General features: G+C 51.0%; 1 protein-coding gene across 9 annotated transcripts in view; it reads right to left on the bottom strand.

Annotated features, from left to right (window-relative positions):
- Nucleotides 1-21,282, bottom strand: part of C20H16orf96 (chromosome 20 C16orf96 homolog) — a 60,024-nt gene that overhangs the window by 11,926 nt on the left and 26,816 nt on the right. For 8 of the 9 annotated variants that reach the window (XR_013411456.1, XM_077985368.1, XM_077985373.1 and 5 more), the window contains 8 exons: nucleotides 16,408-16,512; nucleotides 13,360-13,440; nucleotides 13,128-13,214; nucleotides 11,519-13,016; nucleotides 10,686-10,771; nucleotides 9,574-9,684; nucleotides 2,429-2,503; nucleotides 905-1,069 (listed from right to left, as the gene is read on the bottom strand). Coding sequence is in view for 8 of the 9 variants with exons in the window: in XM_077985368.1 (XP_077841494.1) it covers nucleotides 905-1,069; nucleotides 2,429-2,503; nucleotides 9,574-9,684; nucleotides 10,686-10,771; nucleotides 11,519-13,016; nucleotides 13,128-13,214; nucleotides 13,360-13,440; nucleotides 16,408-16,512 (2,208 nt within the window). In the remaining variant the exon portion in view is untranslated. The remainder of the gene's footprint in view (nucleotides 1-904; nucleotides 1,070-2,428; nucleotides 2,504-9,573; nucleotides 9,685-10,685; nucleotides 10,772-11,518; nucleotides 13,017-13,127; nucleotides 13,215-13,359; nucleotides 13,441-16,407; nucleotides 16,513-21,282) is intronic. The other variant, XM_077985370.1, reaches the window with a different exon arrangement.

Genomic DNA, 21,282 nt, shown 5'->3' with positions numbered 1-21,282 from the left:
GTGGGAGGGGGCTACACAACCGTGTGAATACCAAGAGGTATGGCTGGCGACCATCCTGGAGCCTAACTATGCCTCTCTCCTGGGTAAGCGCAGGGATGTGGGGTGGAGGAGGGGAGTCTCTGAGGGTCCGTGACAGTCATTCATTTATTCATTCATCATTTACTGACTGCCAGTGATGTGCCAGACCCTAGGGAAATGTCTAGAGGAGCCATAGCCCTTTCCTCAATTAGTATACTGTCGTAGACTGGAACAGTCGGTCCAACGAGAGTGCTACATGGTTCTTGCAACTGAGGTGGCTGGACTGACCCAAAGAGGTTAAATTAGGTTTAGAATCAGGCAGCTCTGGGTTTGAGTCCCAGCTCCACCATGAGCAGCAGCATTTCCTGAGGGAAGTATAATAACCTCTCTGAGGCTCAGTGTTCTCCTCTGTGAAATGGGGATCAATTCATGTATTGATTATGTATGGGGAAGGTGCCCAGAGTAAGGCCCTGTATGTGTGTGTGTGTGTGTGTGTGTGTGTGTGTGTGTATAAATACATTGCAGCTTCTTACTTCCCCTCTTGGATCATTTGCTCTGGGGGATGCCAGCTGCCATGTCATGAGGCCACTCAAGTGGCCCTAAGGCGGAGTCCATGGGATGAGGAACTGAAGAGTGTTACTAACAGCCACATGAGGGAATTTCCTTTGAATTGGCTCGTCCAGCCTCATTCGAGCCTTCAGATGAGACCAGCCCTGGATGACATCTTGACTGCAATTTCATGGGAGACCCTGAGCCACCCAGCTAACCTGCTGGGTCACTCCCAAATTCTTGCTCCTCCTAAACTGAAAACGTTTGTTGTTTGCAGTTGCTAATTTCTGGGTTAATTTGTTAGGAAGAAAGTGAAAATCAACACAGGGACACTCACCTTCGTGTTCACATCCTTGCTGAGCTCCTCCACAGCCTTCTTCCACTTGTCCTCATGGATCGTGACCTTGAAGAGCATGCCCTGAATCATCTCGTTCATCCCCAAGGCCACAGACTCCAGGTCAGCTCGGCTTGCCTTGCCTGCCAGGGCGCTCCTGTCGGCTTTCTAGGGAGACAGGGAGTTCAGGGAGGTGAGGCTACTGGGATGGAGGAAGGCAAAGCTGGGAGACATCACACCCCTTGGGTCTGGTGCTTCTAGTTTAGAACTCTGGACTTTTATCCTTGGCTTAAATGCAACCCTGGGGTCTATGTGGATTCAAACACGATCTTGAGATCAAAGCCAAGGTTTTCCTATAACAGGGAAGTTGATGTATGATTTTTATTATATTATTATTATTATTATTATTGTTTTTGAGACAGGATCTTGCTCAAGGTTGCCCAGGCTGGAGTGCAGTGGCACAATCATAGCTCATTGCAGCCTCCACCTCCCGGGCTCAACGGATCCTTCCACCTCAGCCTCCTGAGTGGCTGGGACTATACGTATGTTCCACCATGCCCGGCTAATTTTTAAATTTTTTTTGTAGAGTTGTGATTTTGCTATGTTTCCCAGGCTGTTCTCAAACTCTCGGCCTCAAGTGATCCTATCATCTTGGCCTCCCAAAGTGCTGGGATTACAGGAATGAGCCACCCTGTGCACAGCTGATGTATGATTTTCAAGTTCACATAGAAGTGTTAATAATCCTCAATTGCTGAAAATGGGAGTTGATGTGACTCTTTTTTCTTTTCTTTTCTTTCTTTTTTTTTTTTCAGACTGAGTTTTTGCTCGTCACCCAGGCTGGAGTGCAATGGCACAATCTCGGTTCACTGCAACCTCTACCTCCCAGGTTCAAGCGATTCTGCTGCCTCAGCCTCCCAAGTAGCTGGGATTACAGTTACCTGCCACCATGCCTGGCTGATTTTTTGTATTTTTAGTAGAGACGGAGTTTCATCATGTTGGCCAGGCTGGTCTCGAACTCCTGACCTCAGGTGATCCACCTGCCTTGGCCTCCCAAATTGCTGGGATTACAGGCATGAGCCACCACTCCCAGCTGACTCCTGTTTTTTTTTTTTTTTTTTGAGACGGAGTCTCGCTCTGTCGCCCAGGCTGGAGTGCAGTGGCCGGATCTCAGCTCACTGCAAGCTCCGCCTCCCGGGTTCACGCCATTCTCCTGCCTCAGCCTCCAGAGTAGCTGGGACTACAGGCGCCCGCCACCTCGCCCGGCTAGTTTTTTGTATTTTTTAGTAGAGACGGGGTTTCACCGGGTTAGCCAGGATGGTCTCGATCTCCTGACCTTGTGATCCGCCCGTCTCGGCCTCCCAAAGTGCTGGGATTACAGGCTTGAGCCACCGCGCCCGGCGACTCCTGTTTTCAATATGAACAAAGAGGGAGGGAAATTCTGGAAGGCTGTCTGGTGTCCTTCGCGTGGATGGCTCCGTTTCCCTGGGTAGGGGAGTAGGCAAGGCAGAGGACCCTCTGCTCACTCACTTCTCTCAGCTCCTCCTCCATCGTGCTCTTATTCACCTTGTTCATTTCCAGTCTTTTGATTTGAGCCTGGAGAGTCTAAGAACAGAAGCACAGGCATGTCTGCCATCCTAGAGAGCCTTGAGGGTAAAATACCAACCTCCCACCTCTACCATTGCCATGTGCTGGGGAGGCACAGCGGGCCGTACGGACAGCAGGCAGGTGGGCGTGGGCGTTAGAAGACGCGGGCTCAAGGGCTCCAGGTGCCCAGATGAGAAGGGAAGGAACATGCGACTTGGGACAAGCTGTCCCCTTAGAGGTGGTGTCATAGGAACTTTCCTCCACGGGGAGTTGGACCCAAACCAATGTGGACGATTTCACTCCCTGGATGTTTAAGGCATGTTCATCACTTCTGATCTGTCCTGGGGTCCCAGCAGGAATTCCAGTCTACTATCAACTTATCATAGCCTCATACACTGTGCCCAAGTGTTAGGGGAAAACCTCATGTCCCATCCTCAGAACTCCACAAAGAACCAACTGCCCCCATGAATTCCACCCTCTCTCCAATTACTAGATCCCCCCTGTAATAGGAGCAGCAGCTGCTCCCCAGAGGGTCGGGCCACGGTTCCTGCAAAGCTGCAAACAGGCTTCTATTTCTCTCTTCCTGTCGCGTCTCCCTCTCACGCTTACGAACAGAACTCTGGACTTTCAGCTGGAACCCAGCTGCCCCGAATCAAGACTCCATTTCACAGCCTCCCTTATGGCTTAGTGTGGCCACTGGGGTGTCAACAGAAGTGAATGGGTATCTTTAACTTGTTTTTTTGTTTGTTTGTTTGTTTTTTACAGGCTGTCACCCAGGCTGGAGTGCAGTGGCACCATCTCGGCTCACTGCAACCTCCGCCTCCAGGGTTCAAGAGATCCTCCCACTTGGCCCAGCGCGGCGGCTCACGCCTGTAATCCCAGCACTTTGGGAGGCTGAGGTGGGTGGATCACGAGATCAGGAGATCAAGATCACCCTGGCTAACACAGTGAAACCCCGTCTCTACCAAAAAAAAAAATACAAAAATTTAGCCGGACATGGTGGCAGGCACCTGTAGTCCCAGCTACTTGGGAGGCTGAGGCAGGAGAATGGCATGAACCTGGGAGGCGGAGCTTGCAGTGAGCCAAGATCGCACCACTGCACTCCAGCCTGGGCGACAGAGTGAGACTCCGTCTCAAAAAAAAAAAAAAAAAAAGAACAAAAAAAGAGATTATCCCACCTCAGCCTCCTGAGTAGTTGGGGTCACTGGCACCCAACACCATGCCTGGCTAATTTTTGTATTTTTAGTAGAGACGGGGTTTCACCATGTTGGCCAGGCTGGTCTCGAACTCCTGACCTCAAATGATTTGCCTGCCTCAGCCTCCCAAACTGCTGGGATTACAGGTGTGAGCCACTGTGCCTGGTTCCAATATGTAGTTTTCTATCCTTCCCCCTCTCTCTATTATCCGGAGTCTCCTGTGTCCATTATCCCGCTCTGTCTGTCTTTGCATACCCATGGCTTAGCTCACTTACAAGTGAGAACGTGCAGTCTTTGCTTTCCACTCCTGAGTTGCTTCACTTAGAATAATGGCCCCAGCCTCCATCCAAGTTGCTCCAAAGCCAAGGGACACCTTGAGCCACCAGAGGCTGGGAGAGGCGAGGAGGCTCCTCTAGAGCCTTCAGGTGGAACACAGTCTATGACACCTTGATTTCAGAATTCCCGCCTGCAGAACCCCTGAGAGTGATTGGCCGCAGGAACCGTAGGGAACTGATCCAACCAGCAGGTGGCAGAATCAGGATTCAAACCCAGGAAACGTCTATTCCCAAGCCTGGGCTCTGAACCGCATGCACACCAGGCCACCTCCCAGCCCAGCAGGCTTGGGCTAGTTTCTCTGCTGGAGTCTCTTGTTTCCTCCTCTTTATTTTAATTTATTTTTATTTTTATTTTTTGAGGCAGGCTCTTGCTCTGTCACTCAGGCTGGAGTAAAGTGGCATGGTCACAGCTCACAGATCACAACCTCCCAGGCTCAAGCAAGCCTCCTGCCTCAGCTTCCGGAGGAGCTGGGACTGCAGGTGACACCACCCACCTGGCTTTTTTTTTTGTTTTTTTTTTTGCAGAGACAGGGGTCTGTCTCACCATGTTGCCTCAGGCTGGTCTGGAACTCCTAGGCTCAAAGGATCCTCCCACCTCAGCCTCCCAAAGTGCTGGGATTACAGGAGACATCAAACCTGGCCTTATTTATGCTTTTTATTTTTATTTTTTGAGACAGGGTCTCTGTCTGTCACCTAGGCTGGAATGCAGTGGTGTGAGCTTGGCTCACTGCAACTTCCACCTCCCAAGCTCCAGTGATCCTTCCACCTCAGCCTCCCCGGTAGCTGGGAATATAGGTGCAGGCCACCATGCCAGGCTATATTCATGTTTTATAATCTTGTTATTTTGGCTGGGCACGGTGGCTAATGCCTGTAATGCCAGCACTTTGGGAGGCTGAGGTGGGCGGATCACTTGAGGTCAGGAGTTCGAGACCAGCCTGGCCATCATGGTGAAACCCCATTTCTACTAAAAATACACAAATTTGGCAGGGCGCAGTGGCTCACGCCTGTAATCCCAGCACTTTGGGAGGCCGAGGTGGGTAAATCACCTGAGGTCAGGAGTTCGAGACCAGCCTGGCCAACATGGTGAAACCCTGTCTCTACTCAAAATAAAAAATTAGACGAGTGTGGTGGCACATGCCTGTCATCCCAGCTACTTGGGAGGCTGAGGCAGGAGAATCGCTTGAACCCGGGAGGCGGAGGTTGCAGTGAGCTGAGATTGCACCATTGCACTCCAGCCTGGGCAACAGAGTGAAACTCCATCTCAAACAAAAACAAAAACAAACAAAAAAACCCACAAAAATTAACTAGGCATGGTGGCGCACGCATGTAGTCCCAGCTGCTCAGGAGGCTGAGGCAGAAGAATCACTTGAACCCAGGAAGTGAAGGTTACAGTGAGCCGAGATTGTGCCACTGCACTCCAGCCTGGGCAACGGAGCGAGACTCCATCTCAAAAAAAAAAAAAAAATTAGCCAGGCATGGTGGCACGCACCTGTAGTCCCAGCTACTCAGGAGGCCAAGGTGGGAGGATCACTTGAGCCTAGGAGCTCAAGGCTGCAGTGAGCTGTGATTAGGCCACTGCACTCCAGTCTGGGTGACAGAGCAAGACCCCAGGCGACACTGGGAAACCTAAGTCTTACATGTAAGTCACATGGTAGAGAGCAAGACAGAGACACAGTCATGAGATCTCGCTCCCATCCTGCATTTGTCATCTAGAGGATTGCTATCGGACCTAAGAGTTACTGTTATTCCTCGAAATGGTTTTCCTAACACGAGTTGTGGAGTAATCCATCCTTCCTCTAGTGGTCATATGCTAAGTTCTTGCAATCTTACATCTGGTCTTCTTGGCCTTTTTTCGTTTTCTTTTTTTCTTTTTTTTTTTGAGATGGAGTCTCACTCTCTCACCCAGGCTGGAGTGCAGTGGTATGATCTTGGCTCACTGCACCCTCTGCCTCCTGGGCTCAAGCAATTCTCCTGCCTCAGCCTCCCAAATAACTAGGATTACAGGCATGTGCCACCATGCCCAGCTAATTTTTTTTTGTATTTTCAGTAGAGACAGGGTTTCGCCATGTTGACCAGGCTTGTCTCAAACTCCTGACCTCAAGTGATCCACCCATGTCGGCCTCCCAAAGTGCTAGAATTACAAGTGGGATCCACCGTGCCCAGCCTTCTTGGCCTATTGATCTGCCTATTCCTACACTAGTTCTACATTTTTTTTTCTTCTTTAACTATTGGTAATACAAACCATTTGTGTGGTTCAAAATCGTAAGATTTTATTTTAGTTTAGTTTAGTTTTTGAGACAGAGTCTCACTCTGTCACCCAGGCTGGAGTGCAGTGGTATGATCTCAGCTCACTGCAACCTCCACCTCCTGGGTTCAAGTGATTCTCCTGCCTCAGCCTTCCTAGTAGCTGGGACTACAGGCGTATGCTGCCACATCTGGCTAATCTTTTTATTTTTTTTAGCGATGGGGCCTTGCCATGTTATCCAGGCTGCTCCTGAAGTCCTGGCCTCAAGGCATCCTCCTGCCTTGGCCTCCCAAAGTGCTGAGATTTTTCCCAAGATGGAGTCTCGCTCTTGTTGCTCAGGCTGGAGTGCAATGGCACAATCTCAGCTCACTGAAACCTCCGCCTCCCGGGTTCAAGCACTTCTCCTGCCTCAGCCTCCCAAGTAGCTGGGATTACAGGTGCCTGCAACCACGCCCAACTAATTTTTTTGTATTTTTAGTAGAGATGGGTTTTCATCATGTTGGCCAGGTTGGTCTTGAACTCCTGACCTCAGGTGATCGGCCCGCTTCACCCTTCCAAAGTGCTGGGATTATAGGCGTGAGCCACCGTGCCTGGCCAGCAATGAAATCTTGATAGCACAAGAGCCAGGAAGCCGGGACAAGGGTCCTGGGACCAGGGACGTGCTCTGTTTTGGCATGCTTGGCAGGCCTTCATCAGCTTCAGAGTCTTTCTAACAAGTGACAGCTATGGACACACAGGCAGACACTGCAGTCCCCGCTTACCCCCATGCTGGGTGCACGCTGGACATGCTGAATGGAATTGGCTCCAGCTCCATGGAGAAAGGGCACCAAGATGACCCCAGGACATGGTGGCCTGGGCCTCTCTGAAGAGCAGTGTTGGCAGGAAACCTGGTTCCTGGCCAGTGGTGCACAGTCTGAGCACGTACTCCTGCGTGCAGTCCACCCACACTCGGCCCAGCATCTCCAGAGACAGCCAACCCTCCTGTCCACCCCCACTTCATAGGCTGTGAATTGGTTCCCCTTTAATGAGTTCTTTTCCATTCGAGGCTGCCTCAAGTGGGTCCCAGCCTGATTACAGTGTGCCGACCTTAGGGGCAGCCATACGACATGGGTCTCCTTGGTCCCTTTTCCCCTAGCACACCCCAGTGCATCCCAGCAACAGCCCCCTGACTTGGAAGACTTCATGGAAACAACTTTGGTGGGTTGCTGTTTATTCATTTATTTTTTGAGACCGAGTCTCGCTCTTGTCGCCCAGGCTGGAGTGTAATGGCGCATTCTTGGCTCACTGCAACCTCCGCCTCCCGGGTTCAAGTGATTCTCCTGCCTCAGCCAACTGAGTAGCTGGGATTACAGGCTCTCACCACCCTGCCTAGCTAATTTTTGTATTTTTAGTTGAGTCGGGATTTCACCATGTTGGCCAGGCTGGTCTCAAACTCCTGACCTCAGGTGATCCGTCTGCCTTGGCCTCCCAAAGTGCTGGGATTACAGGTGTGAGCCACTACTCCCAGCCCTTGGTGAGTTTTTTGCTTTTTGCTTTGTTTTCTTGAGACAGGGTCTTTCTGTGTCACCCAGGCTGGAGTCAGTGATGCAGTCATAGCTCACTGCAGCCTCAACCTCCCACACTGAAGCAATCCTCCCCCCTCAGCCTCCCAGCTACAGGCATGTGCCACCACACCTGGCTAATTTTATAAATTTTTTTTTGTAGAGACAGAGTTTTCTTCTGTTGGCCAAGTCTTGAACTCCTGGCCTCAAGCAATCCTCCCTCATTACAGGTGTGAGTCACCGCACCCAAAGCACTAGAATCACAGGTATGAGCCACCACATCCAGCTAGTTTTTGTTTGTTTGTTTGTTTTTTGAGAGAGTCTCACTCTGTTGCCCAGGCTGGAGTGCAATGGCGCAATCTCGGCTCACTGCAACCTCTGCCTCCCGGGTTCAAGCGATTCTCCTGCCTCATCCTCCCAAGTAGCTGGGATTACAGGTGTGTGCCACTACACCCGGCTAATGTTGTATTATTATTATATATTTTTTAGACAGAGTTTTATTCTTGTTACCCAGGCTGGAGTTCAATGGCATGATCTGGGCTCACCGCAACCTCTGCCTCCCCAGTTCAAGTGATTCTCCTGCCTCGGCCTCCCGAGTAACTGGGATTACAGGCATGTGCCACCATGCCTGGCTAATTTTGTATTTTTAGTAAAGACAGGGTTTCTCCATGTTGGTCAGGCTGGTCTTGAACTCCCAACCTCAGATGATCCGCCCACCTCAGCCTCCCAAAGTGCTGGGATTATAGGCGTGAGCTACTGCGCCTGGCCTAATTTTGTATTTTTTTAGAAGAGATGGGGTTTCACCATGTTGGCCAGGCTAGTCTCAAACTCCTGACCTCTAGTGATCCACCCGCCTCGGCCTCCCAAAGTGCTGGGATTATAGGCGTCAGCCACCGTGCCCAGTCCCAGCTAATTTGTTTATTTTTGTAGAGATGGGGTTTCCCTGTGTTACCCTGACTTTCTCAAACTCCTGGTCTCAAGTGATCCTCCCACTTCAGCTTCCCAAAGTGCTGTGATTACAGATGTGAGCCACCGCATCCAGCCTAAGTATTTTTTTTATTATCATTTTTTAATTTTTATCACCCAGCCCAAAATGTCAGTAAGTATTTCTACCACTTGGCTCAGGGAAATGTAAGAACATAACAGTTGGCACAAGAAGTTCTCTTGGCCAGGCGTGGTGGCTCAAGCCTGTAATCCCAGCACTTTGGGAGGCCGAGGTGGGCGGATCACAAGGTCAGGAGATCGAGACCACGGTGAAACCCCGTCTCTACTAAAAATACAAAAAATTAGCCGGGCGCGGTTGTGGGCGCCTGTAGTCCCAGCTACTCGGGAGGCTGAGGCAGGAGAATGGCGTGAACCCGGGAGGCGGAGCTTGCAGTGAGCCGAGATCGCGCCACTGCACTCCAGCCTGGGTGACAGAGCGAGACTCCGTCTCAAAAAAAAAAAGAAGTTATCTTAATCATTCATTGAGTCACTCAGCAAATGTGATGGGGCCTTCGCTACCCCTGCCCTTCCAGGGGCAGGTGACACAGTGGTCAAAAAGACAAACAGTGTCCAGGCCCTTCTGTTTATATGGATGGGGGGTGGTGGTGGGATTCGTTTGCTTTTCATTGAAGTATAATTTACACACAGTAAAATGCCAGTAAAGTCTCACCGCTTCCCAGCCTCACGTGCATCCCCACCTCCTGCAGAACCTTTGGGAAGGGTCGGAAGGTCTGGATGAGGAATTCTCCCCTTGCCAGCCCTTCTCCAGCCCCCCAGGCCTCCTAACCTTGAACTCATCCACACGAATCTCCAGCTTCTCCACTGCCTTGTCCAAAGTCACGTAGCGATCCTTCATTGCCTGTATTTGGTTGCCCCAAATTATCTCAAGTTCTTCCTCCTAAAAGGGGGAGACACAGACACCCGAGGCCTCTGCTTCTGAGGTCACCATGGCCGGGAAGGGGCCTGAGGGAGGGTTGAGGCCAAGAAGAATGTACCAGGCCAGGATAGGCGCAGTGGCTCATGCCTGTAATCCCAGCACTTTGGGAGGCCGAGGTGGGTGGATCAACTGAGGTCAGGAGTTCGAGACCAGCCTGCCCAACATGGCAAAAGCAGTCTCTACAAAAAATACAAAAATTAGCCGGGTGTAGTGGTGGGCCCCTGCAATCCCAGCTACTGAGGAGGCTGAGGCAGGATAATGGCTTGAACCCAGGAGGCAGAGGTTGCAGTGAGCTGAGATTCCGCCACTGCACTTTGGCCTGGACGACAAAGCGAGATTCCATCTCAAAAAAAAAAAAAAAAAGAAAAAAAAAGAAGGTATCAGACCAGGGTGCCTCTACCTGCCATTTTTTTTTTTTTTTTTTTTTTTTTTTTTTTTTTAGACAGGGCCTTGCTCTATCACCCAGGCTGGAGTGCAGTGGCATGATCTTGGCTCATTGCAGCCTCCACCTCCTAGGCTCAAGTGATCCTCACACCTCAGCCTCCTGAGTAGTTGGGACTATAGCCACACACCACCATGCCTGGATAATTTTTGTTATTTTTTTGTAGAGAAGGGATCTCACTATGTTGCCCAGGCAGGTCTTGAACTCCTGAGCTCAAGTGATCTGCCTGCCTCAGCCTCCTAAAGCGTTGGGATTACAGGTGTAAGCCACCGCACTGGCCCCACCTGCCATCTGAACAGCCACCTGAGACACAGGAGAACCGTGCAGCCCCTGCCGGGCCCCCCGCACCAGTGGATCCGCTTTGCAAGGCAGCAGCTGCCTTCGTGGCCAGCTCAATTCCCCCCAGCCTCTTTTGCTACAGAACGCAGCTGCACCTGGGAGGGTGGCGGAGTCAAAGAGTCTTCTGTCATCTCACCTCAAGCCATAATTGCCTCAAAAGCCCTTTGCCAGAGACACTAACCTTGAGCTTGGATTTCTGGAGGCTGCTAATCTTTTCTTGCAACATGTCCACTGTTGTCCCAAGGCTGCCAGAGCCTCCCATATTGGCTGAAAGCAGAGGACAGGGTGGCTGCTGAGGACTTGGATGGAGGAAGATGTTTGTGCTGGGCTCCAGCTGCTTCTCTTATGGAGCATCTCAGGCAGCACTGCCCAGTGGAAACGTACTGGGCCTTTCAGCTGGTGTTACTTTTTTATTTATTTATTTACTTACTTACTTATTATTTTTTAATTTATTTTTTGAGACGGAGTCTCGTGCTGTCACCCAGGCTGGAGTGCAGTGGCGCGATCTTGGCTCACTGCAACCTCTGCCTCCCAGGTTCAAGTGATTCTCCTGCCTCAGCCTCCCGAGTAGCTGGGGTTAAAGGCATGTGCCACCATGCCCGGGAAATTTTGTATTTTTAGTAGAGACGGGGTTTCTCCATGTTGGTCAGGCTCATCTTGAACTCGTGGTCTCAGGTGATCCGCCCACCTCAGCCTCCCAAAGTGCTGGGATTACAGGCATGAGCCACCACACCTGGCCACAAGAGTTTTGGAGACTAATTTTGGCATGCCATTTTCCTCAGTTGCCAACTTTAGACCCTAACAGCCTCCTTGCCCTACGATAAGACCTCACTGTACATTCAAGAGAAAAGAATAGACTCGTAAGAGCCAAATGCTTAAGGCAAAGGAATGAATGGCTAATGGTGGAATGTAGATTTTGTTGGTGGAGCCCGATGAAGGACAGGAGGTACTTCTCAAAGGCTGCAGGGAGAGCCCCACTCCCTTGTGCCCTTCCCAGGGCCGGACCAGGCCTACCTAGATAACTCAAGCGCTGGTTCAGGTTGAAGGACAGCTGGGCAAACTCTTCTTTCAGGGAGTCGTGTTTGACAGGTATCTGGGCCATGTGGCTCATGGAATACCTGACAGCCCTCTTCTTGTCTTCAGGGCTTGTGGCCTGCTTGGCAGCCACCATGGCCTGGGACAGGGCTGTATCGGGACTGATGCTGGCAGCAGAGTAGGAGGGAGAGAGGATTTCGTAGTAGATTTCGGAATCATCGCCCAAGGCCTGGGATTCTGTGGCTCCCCGGGAAGGCCCTGCACCCAGGACATCTGCAAAGACCCCTAGGGGCCCAGCTGCAGCCGTGTCTGTTGCAATGGTGGCCATTTTGGTGGCTGGGGAGTCCTTGACCAACTTGGCAGCAACCTTGGCTGTCTGCGCAGCGGAGGATGCGGCGGCTGCATAGGCTGCGGCAGCGGCAGCGGCAATGGCAGCAGTGGTTTTCAGCCGGTGAAAGGCAGACCGGGGAGCCTTAAGCTGTGCTTCCTTGGGATCCCCCTCCTTGCCAACTCTATCCTTGGGGGCCCCGTCCTTGCCACCTCTATCTTTGGGGACCTCATCCTTGTGAGCTCTATCCTTGGGGGCCCCATCCTTGCCACCTCTATCCTTGGGGGCCCCATCCTTGCCACCTCTATCCTTGGGGGCTCCATCCTTGCCACCTCTATCCTTGGGGTCCACATCCTTGCCGCCTCTATCTTTGGGAACCCCATCCTTGCGAGTTCTATCCTTGGGGGCCCCATCCTTGCGGGCCCTCTCCTGGAGGCCCCTCAGGCTGGGGACATCATTTTCCTCCCCCTTTTCTTGAATAGCTGTGAGCTGGAGGTCTTCTCCCTGGCGAGACTGATATGGCTGGAGTGGTTGAGGCCACGCTGAGGCAAACTCGGTGGCTGGTGGTGGGGCCCTGGAAGGTTGAGGCTGAGTTGGCCGCAGGACACCTAAGTCCCACAAAGGCCAAGAGCCCATCCTGGGCCAGCCTTGGGGAAGAGGCCAGCGTCTTGGGAATGCAGGCCAGCCTCCTGGTGGTGGAGGCTGGGCACCTGGGGCAGGCGCAGGTCCAAGCCTAGGCCAAGGTGCTGGCAAGGACCCAGGTGTCACACTGGGCCCTGGGACAGGCCCCAGGGCAGGCACAGGCTCCAGCTCCAGCCCCAGCTCTGGCCCTGGCACAGGTTCAGTCCCAGGTGCAGGCCCAGGTGCAAATGCAGTTGCGCGCCCAGGTGCGGACTCAGGTGTGAGGGCCGGAGGCTGCGCTGGCTCCTGGGCACTGCTGAGAGAAACTGCTTGGGCAGATGCTGAGTCCTCCAGGAGGAGCTCCGGGACCTCGTAATGCCAGACAGTCTGCAGCAGCTGGGGGTTTTGGACAGGTTCGGAGACCTGGATGGCACGAGTAGCTTCAAGGTACTCGGTGGTCTGGGCCAGGGCGGCCTCTGGGAGCTGATCCATGGACTGCCACAGGTCCAGCTGTGATGAACCAATTTCCTGCAGAAGAGGGGGCCGAGGGGCTCGGCTGGCTTCCATCCCCACCTCCCACTCTCAGCCGCCCGCCTGCTCCTCAGCTTCCTGCTAACCTCCCCTTCCTTCCTCACTCACCGAAGCGAACATGGCCTCATGGAGGCCACTCCAGAGCACCATGTCCTCGGTTTTGGGGATGGTTTGAAACTTATTCTGGAGAGAAGCCTGCAGGGTAGGGGTAGAAAATGAAGGGTGTGAGCCTGGAGGGGGCAGTGCCCCCCACACCTGCAAAGAAACCTTTCCAGGCTGCGTTCTCCTTCTTGACCCTCCCTACCCTCAGCACCCAGGACACGGGAGGAGTGGGCCTCACCACTTCCCGCTGCAGTGAGATCATCTTCCGGTTCTGTATTTTGAAGTCTTCAGCGAAGATATCCATTCTTTCTGGGTGTACCTGGCAAAGGAACTGAGTCTATGGACTGGGGGTCCAGGTTCTGTCCCACCCCTGCCTTTTCCCGCAGCTCTAGGTGACTAAGAGCTTGAGAAGGAAGAACAGGTTCCAAACCCAGTGCTTCCCAGGGAGTGGGAAAGGGCTCCATGGGCAAACAAGTTTGGGAAATGCTGGGATTAAAAGCATGTCAGGCCAGGCACAGTGTCTGATGTCTGTAATCCCAGCACTTTGAGAGGTCAAGGTGGGTGGATTGGCCGGGCGCGGTGGCTCACGCCTGTAATCCCAGCACTTTGGGAGGCCGAGGCGGGCGGATCACAAGGTCAGGAGATCGAGACCACGGTGAAACCCTGTCTCTACTAAAAATACAAAAAATTAGCCGGGCGCCTGTAGTCCCAGCTACTCAGGAGGCTGAGGCAGGAGAATGGCGTGAACCCAGGAGGCGAAGCTTGCCGTGAGCCGAGGTCACGCCACTGCACTCCAGCCTGGGGGACATAGCGAGACTCCGTCTCCAAAAAAAAAAAAAAAAAAAAAGGTGGGTGGATCACTTGAGATCAGGAGTTCGAGAGCAGCCTGGCCAACATGATGAAACACCGCCTCTAGGAAAAAGAGAAAAATTAGCTGGGCCTGATGGCATGAGCCTGTAATCCCAGCTATCGGGAGGCTGAGGCAGGAGAATCACTTGAACCCAGGAGGCAGAGGTTGCAGTGAGCTGAGATCGTGCCATTGCACTCCAGCCTGGGCAACAGAGTGAGACTTTGTCTCATAAATAAATAAATAGCATTTCAACAAGTTTCTGTATTGCAGGACTTCCCAGAGTGTTGAATGAGCAAAAGCACATTAAGAATCTCCAAGAGGGCCAGGCACAGTGGCTCACGCCTGTAATTCCAGAACTTTGGTAGGCTGACGGGGGTGGATCACAAGTTCAGGAGTTCAAGACCAGCCAGACCAATGTGGTGAAGCCCCTGTCTCCACTACAAATACAAAAATTAGCCAGGCGTGGTGGCTCGCACCTGTAATCCCAGCTACTCAGGAGGCTGAGGCAGGAGAATCGCTTGAACCCGGGAGGCAGATGTTGCAGTGAGCTGAGATCATGCCACTGCACTCCAGCCTAGGTGACAGAACAAGACTCCATCTCATAAAAAAAAAAAAAAAAAACACCTCCAAGAGACAGGCCAATAAGGCATTGTTTTTCTTTTCTTTTCTTTTCTTTTTTGAGACAGAGTCTCGCTTTGTTGCCCAGGCTGGAGTGCAGTGGCGCGATCTCGGCTCACTGCAAGCTCCGCCTCCTGGGTTCACGCCATTCTCTTGCCTCAGCCTCCGAGTAGCTGGGACTATAGGCACGCACCACCATGCCTGGCTAATTTTTTGTATTTTTAGTAGAGATGGGGTTTCGCCGTGTTAGCCAGGATGGTCTCGATCTCCTGACCCTGTGATCCGCCCACCTCGGCCTCCCAAAATGCTGGGATTACAGGCGTGAGCCACCATGCCCGGCTCCCCCGACCCTTTTTTTTTTTTGAGACAGAGTCTTGCTCTGTCACCCAGGATGGAGTGCAGTGGCACAATCTTGGCTCACTACAATCTCCGCCTTCTGGGTTCAAGTGATTCTCATACCTCAGCCTCCCAAGTAGCTGGTGTTAAAGGTGCCCGCAACCATACCCGGCTAATTTTTGTATTTTTAGTTGAGACAGGGGTTTCACCATGTTGGCCAGGCTGGTCTCAAACTCCTGAACTCAGGTGATCCGCCCGCCTCGGCCTCCCAAAGTGCTGGGATGACAGGCGTGAGACACCAGGCCCGGCCGAGAAGGCACTGTTTTTCTAACAGCTTTGTCTAAGGGGCCCTTTGGAGTAGCTCATGATGCAACTCTAGCGCTCTGTCTGCTTAGATGGGAGCCATCCAGCCCATGACTGAAGCTCCCACAGTTGCCACTTTGAGCAAATACAGGCCCTGATCTGTGAAGCCGGGACAGTACAGAAAGTTACACTATTTGGGGGAAGTTGTTAAACCTGGGGGTGTGGAGACCTGGCTTCCAACCCCAGCTGTGACTCATCAGTTGTGACAGGGACAGCTGCCTCATGGCTCAGGGACTTCCATGCATGGTAGGGTGTTAGAACGTACTTGGCTGATGGTTTTTGGTGACAGAAGGAGCTTGTATGTAAGCCTGCACTATTACGATTATTCCACTTTCCATGTGGACAGAGCTTTCCAGAGGGGGAAGAGGTTTTCTTTTTGCTAAGCTGGTGGAATATAAGTCTGGTGTTGCCAAGACTTGGGGAGCGCCTGCCTGAGAATGAAGCCAACTGGGAGGAAAGCTTCACTGAGAGATGTCAGTATTGCATGAGTACCTAGATCTGGCCGTCCCTGGACCTTTTAGTAAATGAGACAATAAATCTCTTATTTTGCCTAATCCAGGATGAACTTGACTTCTGTCACTTATCACTAACGTTTTAACACAGTGGGGTAGAAAGCATGGAGGGGTCAGCCGGGTGTGGTGGCTCACACCAGTAATCCCAGCACTTTGGGAGGCTGAGGTGGGTGGATCACGAGGTCAGAAGTTCGAGACCAGCCTGGCCAACATGGTGAACCCGTCTCTACTAAAAATACAAAAATTAGTCAGGTGTGGTGGTGTGTGCCTGTAATCCCAGCTACTCGGGAAGAGGAGGCAGGAGAATCACTTGAACCCAGGAGGCAGAGGTTGCAGTGAGCCGAGATCATGCTATTGCACTCCAGCCTGGGCAACAGAGTGAGACTCCGTCTTAAAAAAAAAAAAAAAAAAAAAAGAAAGAAAGAAAAGAAAGCATGGAGGCGTCACAGAGAAGTCAGTGGCACTGGCCAATTGGAGGGGCCACGTGAGCACGCCCTCACAGTTGCACTCTTGGCCTAAGAGTAAGCTTCCTAGATTTTCCTCATTGCTCCAACCCCCAGAGGCCTGAGCGACACAGCTGGCACGGAGGATGACGGGGAGCGCCTACCTTGTCAAGCATGTTCTTTAGCATGTCCACTTCCTTCCTAAGGGCTTTGACGGTGACCTGGAGTGCATGAAGATCAGTGAGCAAGTCCTGCAGGGTCTGCATTGACTGCAAAAGAAGAGGAGAAAATGTGAAGCCGGGTATGGCTGGGGGAGAGGGTAAGTGAAGTGCAGAAGCTTTCTGACGATAGCCGTTGTTCGAGAGGTCCTCCTGGCTCTCCCAAGCCTAGACTGGAATCTACAAGGGGGCCAGGAGATGCTACTAAAGTCAACAGTGCTCTGATCTCCAAGTGGCCTGGATGAGAAGGAGGCAACTCTGTATTTGAATATATCCAGAAACCAGGAGTTACTCATCATGAAGCATTTCGCCCTTTCTTGTATGACAGATGTCAGCCAGGGAGGAAGCACAGCCCATCGCTGGGCAGGAGCCACTGGAGGATCAGGAGCAGGAGAGACAGGGTTGCATTTGCTTTTTGTTTCTAAGTTGGAGTCTCACCCTGTGGCCCAGGCTGGAGTACAGTGGCGCGATCCCAGCTCACTGCAACTTCCACCTCCTGGGCTCAAGCGATTCTCCTGCCTCAGCCTCTGAGTAGCTGGAACCACAGGTGTGCATCACCACGCCCAGCTAATTTTTTGTATTTTATTTTATTTTATTTTTTTTGGTAGAGATGGGGTTTCATCATGTTGCTTAGGCTGGTCTTGAATTCCTGACCTCAGGTGATCCACCTGCGTCAGCCTCCCAAAGTGCTGGGATTACAAGTGTGAGGCACCGCATCTGGCCTGTACTTAACAATTTTAAAGGATCTCTCAGGCTCATGTGGAGCCTGGCTCTGGGAGGGCAAAAGGGGAAGCAGCCTGCCTGCAGAACTGATTGCTTGCTGTGGGGAGAAATCCTCACACATCTGGTATCAGAAGTCTGTTGCGAGCTGGGCACGGTGGCTCATGCCTATAATCCCAGTACTTTGGGAGACCGAGGGGGGCAGAACACAAGGCCAGGAGTTCAAGATCAGTCTGGCCAACGTGGTGAAACCCCATTTCTACTAAAAATACACAAAAACTTAGCAGGGCCTGGTGTTGCGTGCCTGTAATCCCAGCTACTCGGGAAGCTGGGGCAGGAGAATCACTTGAACCTGGGAGGCAGAGGCTGCAGTGAGCCGAGAACGCACCACTGCACTCCAGACTGGACAACAAAGTGAGTCTCTACCTCAAAAAAAAAAAAAAAAAAAAAAAGCATGTTGTGAGAGTAGTGTGAAAGAAACTGAGTTTTTTTCCACTCAGAGGGCCAATGTATCTAGAAGATGTAATAATTATAAACATACATGCACTTAACAACAGAGCCCTTTATAAAATACATGAAGGAAACAATGACAGAACTGAAAGTGTAACTGAAAAGCACGTTGGTTGCTCGCTGCATTGCAGGGTTCAGTTACCATGAGCAAGGTCTGGTACCAAAAATAAAGTGAATTTATTCTGAAGCTAGCTTGGGGAAGGGGCGCAAAGCGCCCTGGCTTTAAACATGCCGCTTCACTTCTGGAGCAAAATGTGGGCACTTTTAAGAGGTAGAGGATACAGCCAGCAAGGGTAGGGGTCTCCTTGTGAGCTTGATGTCTTATCTACTGGGCAGCTGAGTTGGCACCTTCCTGGGAAGAAATAAGTTGTAAAAGTGGCCAAGTGGGCACGCTTTCAACATGCCCTCTTGGTGAGTGTGAGCTCCCAGGCAACCCCTGGAGGGTGAAAGTTCCCAGGTGAAAGTCCTATAAGGGCCATGCTTTGGTCTCTAAATCTGTCTCTTTTTTTTTTTTGAGACGGAGTCTGGCTCTGTCGCCCGGGCTGGAGTGCAGTGGCCGGATCTCAGCTCACTGCAAGCTCCGCCCCCCGGGTTTACGCCATTCTCCTGCCTCAGCCTCCCGAGTAGCTGGGACTACAGGCGCCCGCCGCCTCGCCCGGCTAGTTTTTTGTATTTTTTAGTAGAGACGGGGTTTCACCGTGTTCGCCAGGATGGTCTCGATCTCCTGACCTAGTGATCCGCCCGTCTCGGCCTCCCAAAGTGCTGGGATTACAGGCTTGAGCCACCGCGCCCGGCCATAAATCTGTCTCTTAACTCTCCAGGAGTTACATGAACTTGCCCTGTAGGGAGTGACTGGTGAAGGGGCGGGTCAAAGACTATCTTTGCTTTTTTTTTTTTTGAGACAGAGTCTCACTCTGTCACCCAGGCAACCTTCACCTCACAGGTTCAAGTGATTCTCCCACCTCAGTCTCCCAAGTAGCTGGGACTACACGGGCATGCCACCATGCCCCTCTAATGAAGTTTCACCATGTTGGCCAGGCTGATTTCAAACTCCTGACCTCAAGTGATCCGCCCACCTCGGTCTTCCAGAGTGCTGGGATTACAGGCATAAGCCAACTCACCAGGCCTCTCTTTGCATTTCTAAAGGGCTAAATAGGAGGTGGGGAGCAGTGGGGAAGGAGAAAGGAAGAGAAAATAATTTTAAAAATAAACTCTCTTAGAAAAATGGGGGTACTCATTTACAAAAGGAGAAATAGTTAATTCACAAGAATAGTTCAAGACTTCAATATCCTATTTTCAATAATGAATAGAATAACTAAGACAAGGTCCAGCACGCTGGCCCACGCCTGTAATCCCAGCACTTTGGGAGGCTGAGGCCAGTGAATCTCAAGGTCAGGAGTTTGAGACCAGCCTGGCCAGGATGGTGAAACCCCGTCTCTACCAAAAATATAAAAATTAGTCAGGTGTGGTGGTGTTGGCTTGTAATCCCAGCTACTTGGGAGGCAAGAGGTAGGAGGATCACTTGAATCTGGGAGGCAGAGGTTGCAGCAAGCCAAGATCATGCCACTGCTCTCCAGCCTGTGTGACAGAGTAAGACCCCATCTCAAAAAAACAAAACCCAAGATAAAAAGAACAGTATCCTGGGTGCAGTGGCTCACACCTCTAATCCCAGCACTTTGGGACGCTGAGGCAGGTGGATCACTTGAGCCCAGGAGTTTGAAACCAGACTGGGGAACACAGTGGTCTCCCATCTCTACAAAAAATACCAACATTAGACAGGCATGGTGGCACATGCCTATAGTCCCAGGTCCTTGGGAGGATGAGATGGGAGGATCACCCTAGCCCAGGAGGTGGAGGCTGAAGTAAGCTGTGATTACACTACTGCCCTCCAGCTTGGGTGACAGAGTGAGACCCTGTCACACACACACAAAGAAAGTAAAAGTAAAAAAGAACAGCAAGAGGCTGGGTTCAGTGGCTCACACCTGTAATCTCAGCACTTTGGGAGGCTGCGGTGGAAGAATGGCTTGAGCCCAGGGGTTCCAGACCAGCCTGGGCAACAAAGGGAGACCCTGTCTCTATAAAATAAATAAAATTAACAAAACAAAAGGCCAGCAAGAAAAGAGAAGATTTGAACAATGCTATAAACCAACTAGATGTAACAGATATTTACAGAATACCCCACTCAACAATGGTAGAATACATATTATTCTCAAGCGCACATAGAACGCTCTCCAGGGTAGACCATATGGTAAGGCCATAAAACAACCCTTAACAAATTTCAAAAGGACTGAAAGTATGCAAAATACATACACTGACCACAACGGAATTAAATTAGAAAGCAACAGAAGAGGCCAGGTATGGTGGCTCATGCCTGTAATCCCAGCACTTTGAGAGTTTGAGGCAGGCGTATCATCTGAGCTCAGGAGTTCCAGACCAGTCTGGGCAACAGAGTGAGATCTCTATAATTCAAAAATAAAATAAAACAGTTCTTGGATTGCCAATGGCTCTCATAAATATGGCTTAAAACAAACAAACAAAAAACAAAAACGGGCTGGGCACGGTGGCTCACACCTGTAATCCCAGCACTTTGGGAGGCCACAGCGGGCAGATCATGAAGTCAGGAGATCGAGACCATCCTGGCCAACATGGTGAAACCCCATCTCTACTAAAAATACAAAAATTAGCTGGGCCTGGTGGTGCGCGCTTGTAGTCCCAGCTACTTGGGAGGCTGAGGCAGGAGAATTGCTTGAACCCAGGAGCAGAGGTTGTAGTAAGTCAAGGTCATGCCATTGCATTCCATCCTGGTGACAGAGGAAGACTTCGTCTCAAAAAAAAAAAAAAAAAAAAAAAAAGGCAACAGAAGAAACTATTGAAAATTCACAAATACATAAAAATTAAAAAAACATTCTACTAAATAACAAATATGTCAAAGAAGAAATCACAATAGAAATTAGAAACTAGTTTGAAATGAGTTAAAATGAAAGCACAACACACCAGAACTTATGGGATGCAGCTAAAGTGGTGATTAGAGAGAAATTCATTGCTGTAAGTGAGTATATTAACAAAGAAAGATCTTGAATCAATAACTTAACCTTCCACCTTAAGACACTGGGACAAAGAAAAGCAAACTGAACCTAAAACAAATAGACATAAGAAAATAACAAAGAGTATGGTGAAATTAATGAAATAGAGGATGAAAAAAATAGTAGAGAAAAGGCCGGGCGCGGTGGCTCAAGCCTGTAAACCCAGCACTTTGGGAGGCCGAGATGGGCGGATCACGAGGTCAGGAGATCGAGACCATCCTGGCGAACACGGTGAAACCCCGTCTCTACTAAAAAATACAAAAAACTAGCCGGGCGAGGTGGCGGGCGCCTGTAGTCCCAGCTATTCGGGAGGCTGAGGCAGGAGAATGGCGTAAACCCGGGAGGTGGGGCTTGCGGTGAGCTGAGATCCGGCCACTGTACTCCAGCCTGGGCGACACAGCGAGACTCCGTCTCTCAAAAAAAAAAAAAAAAAAAATAGTAGAGAAAAATCAATGAAACTAAACACTGGTTAATTGAAAAGGTCAACAAAATTGACATACTTTTAGCT

Source organism: Macaca mulatta, chromosome 20 (assembly GCF_049350105.2).
Source record: "Macaca mulatta isolate MMU2019108-1 chromosome 20, T2T-MMU8v2.0, whole genome shotgun sequence".
In the NCBI taxonomy this organism is placed as follows: domain Eukaryota; kingdom Metazoa; phylum Chordata; class Mammalia; order Primates; family Cercopithecidae; genus Macaca; species Macaca mulatta.
This window is presented reverse-complemented; position numbering and strand designations above follow the sequence as displayed.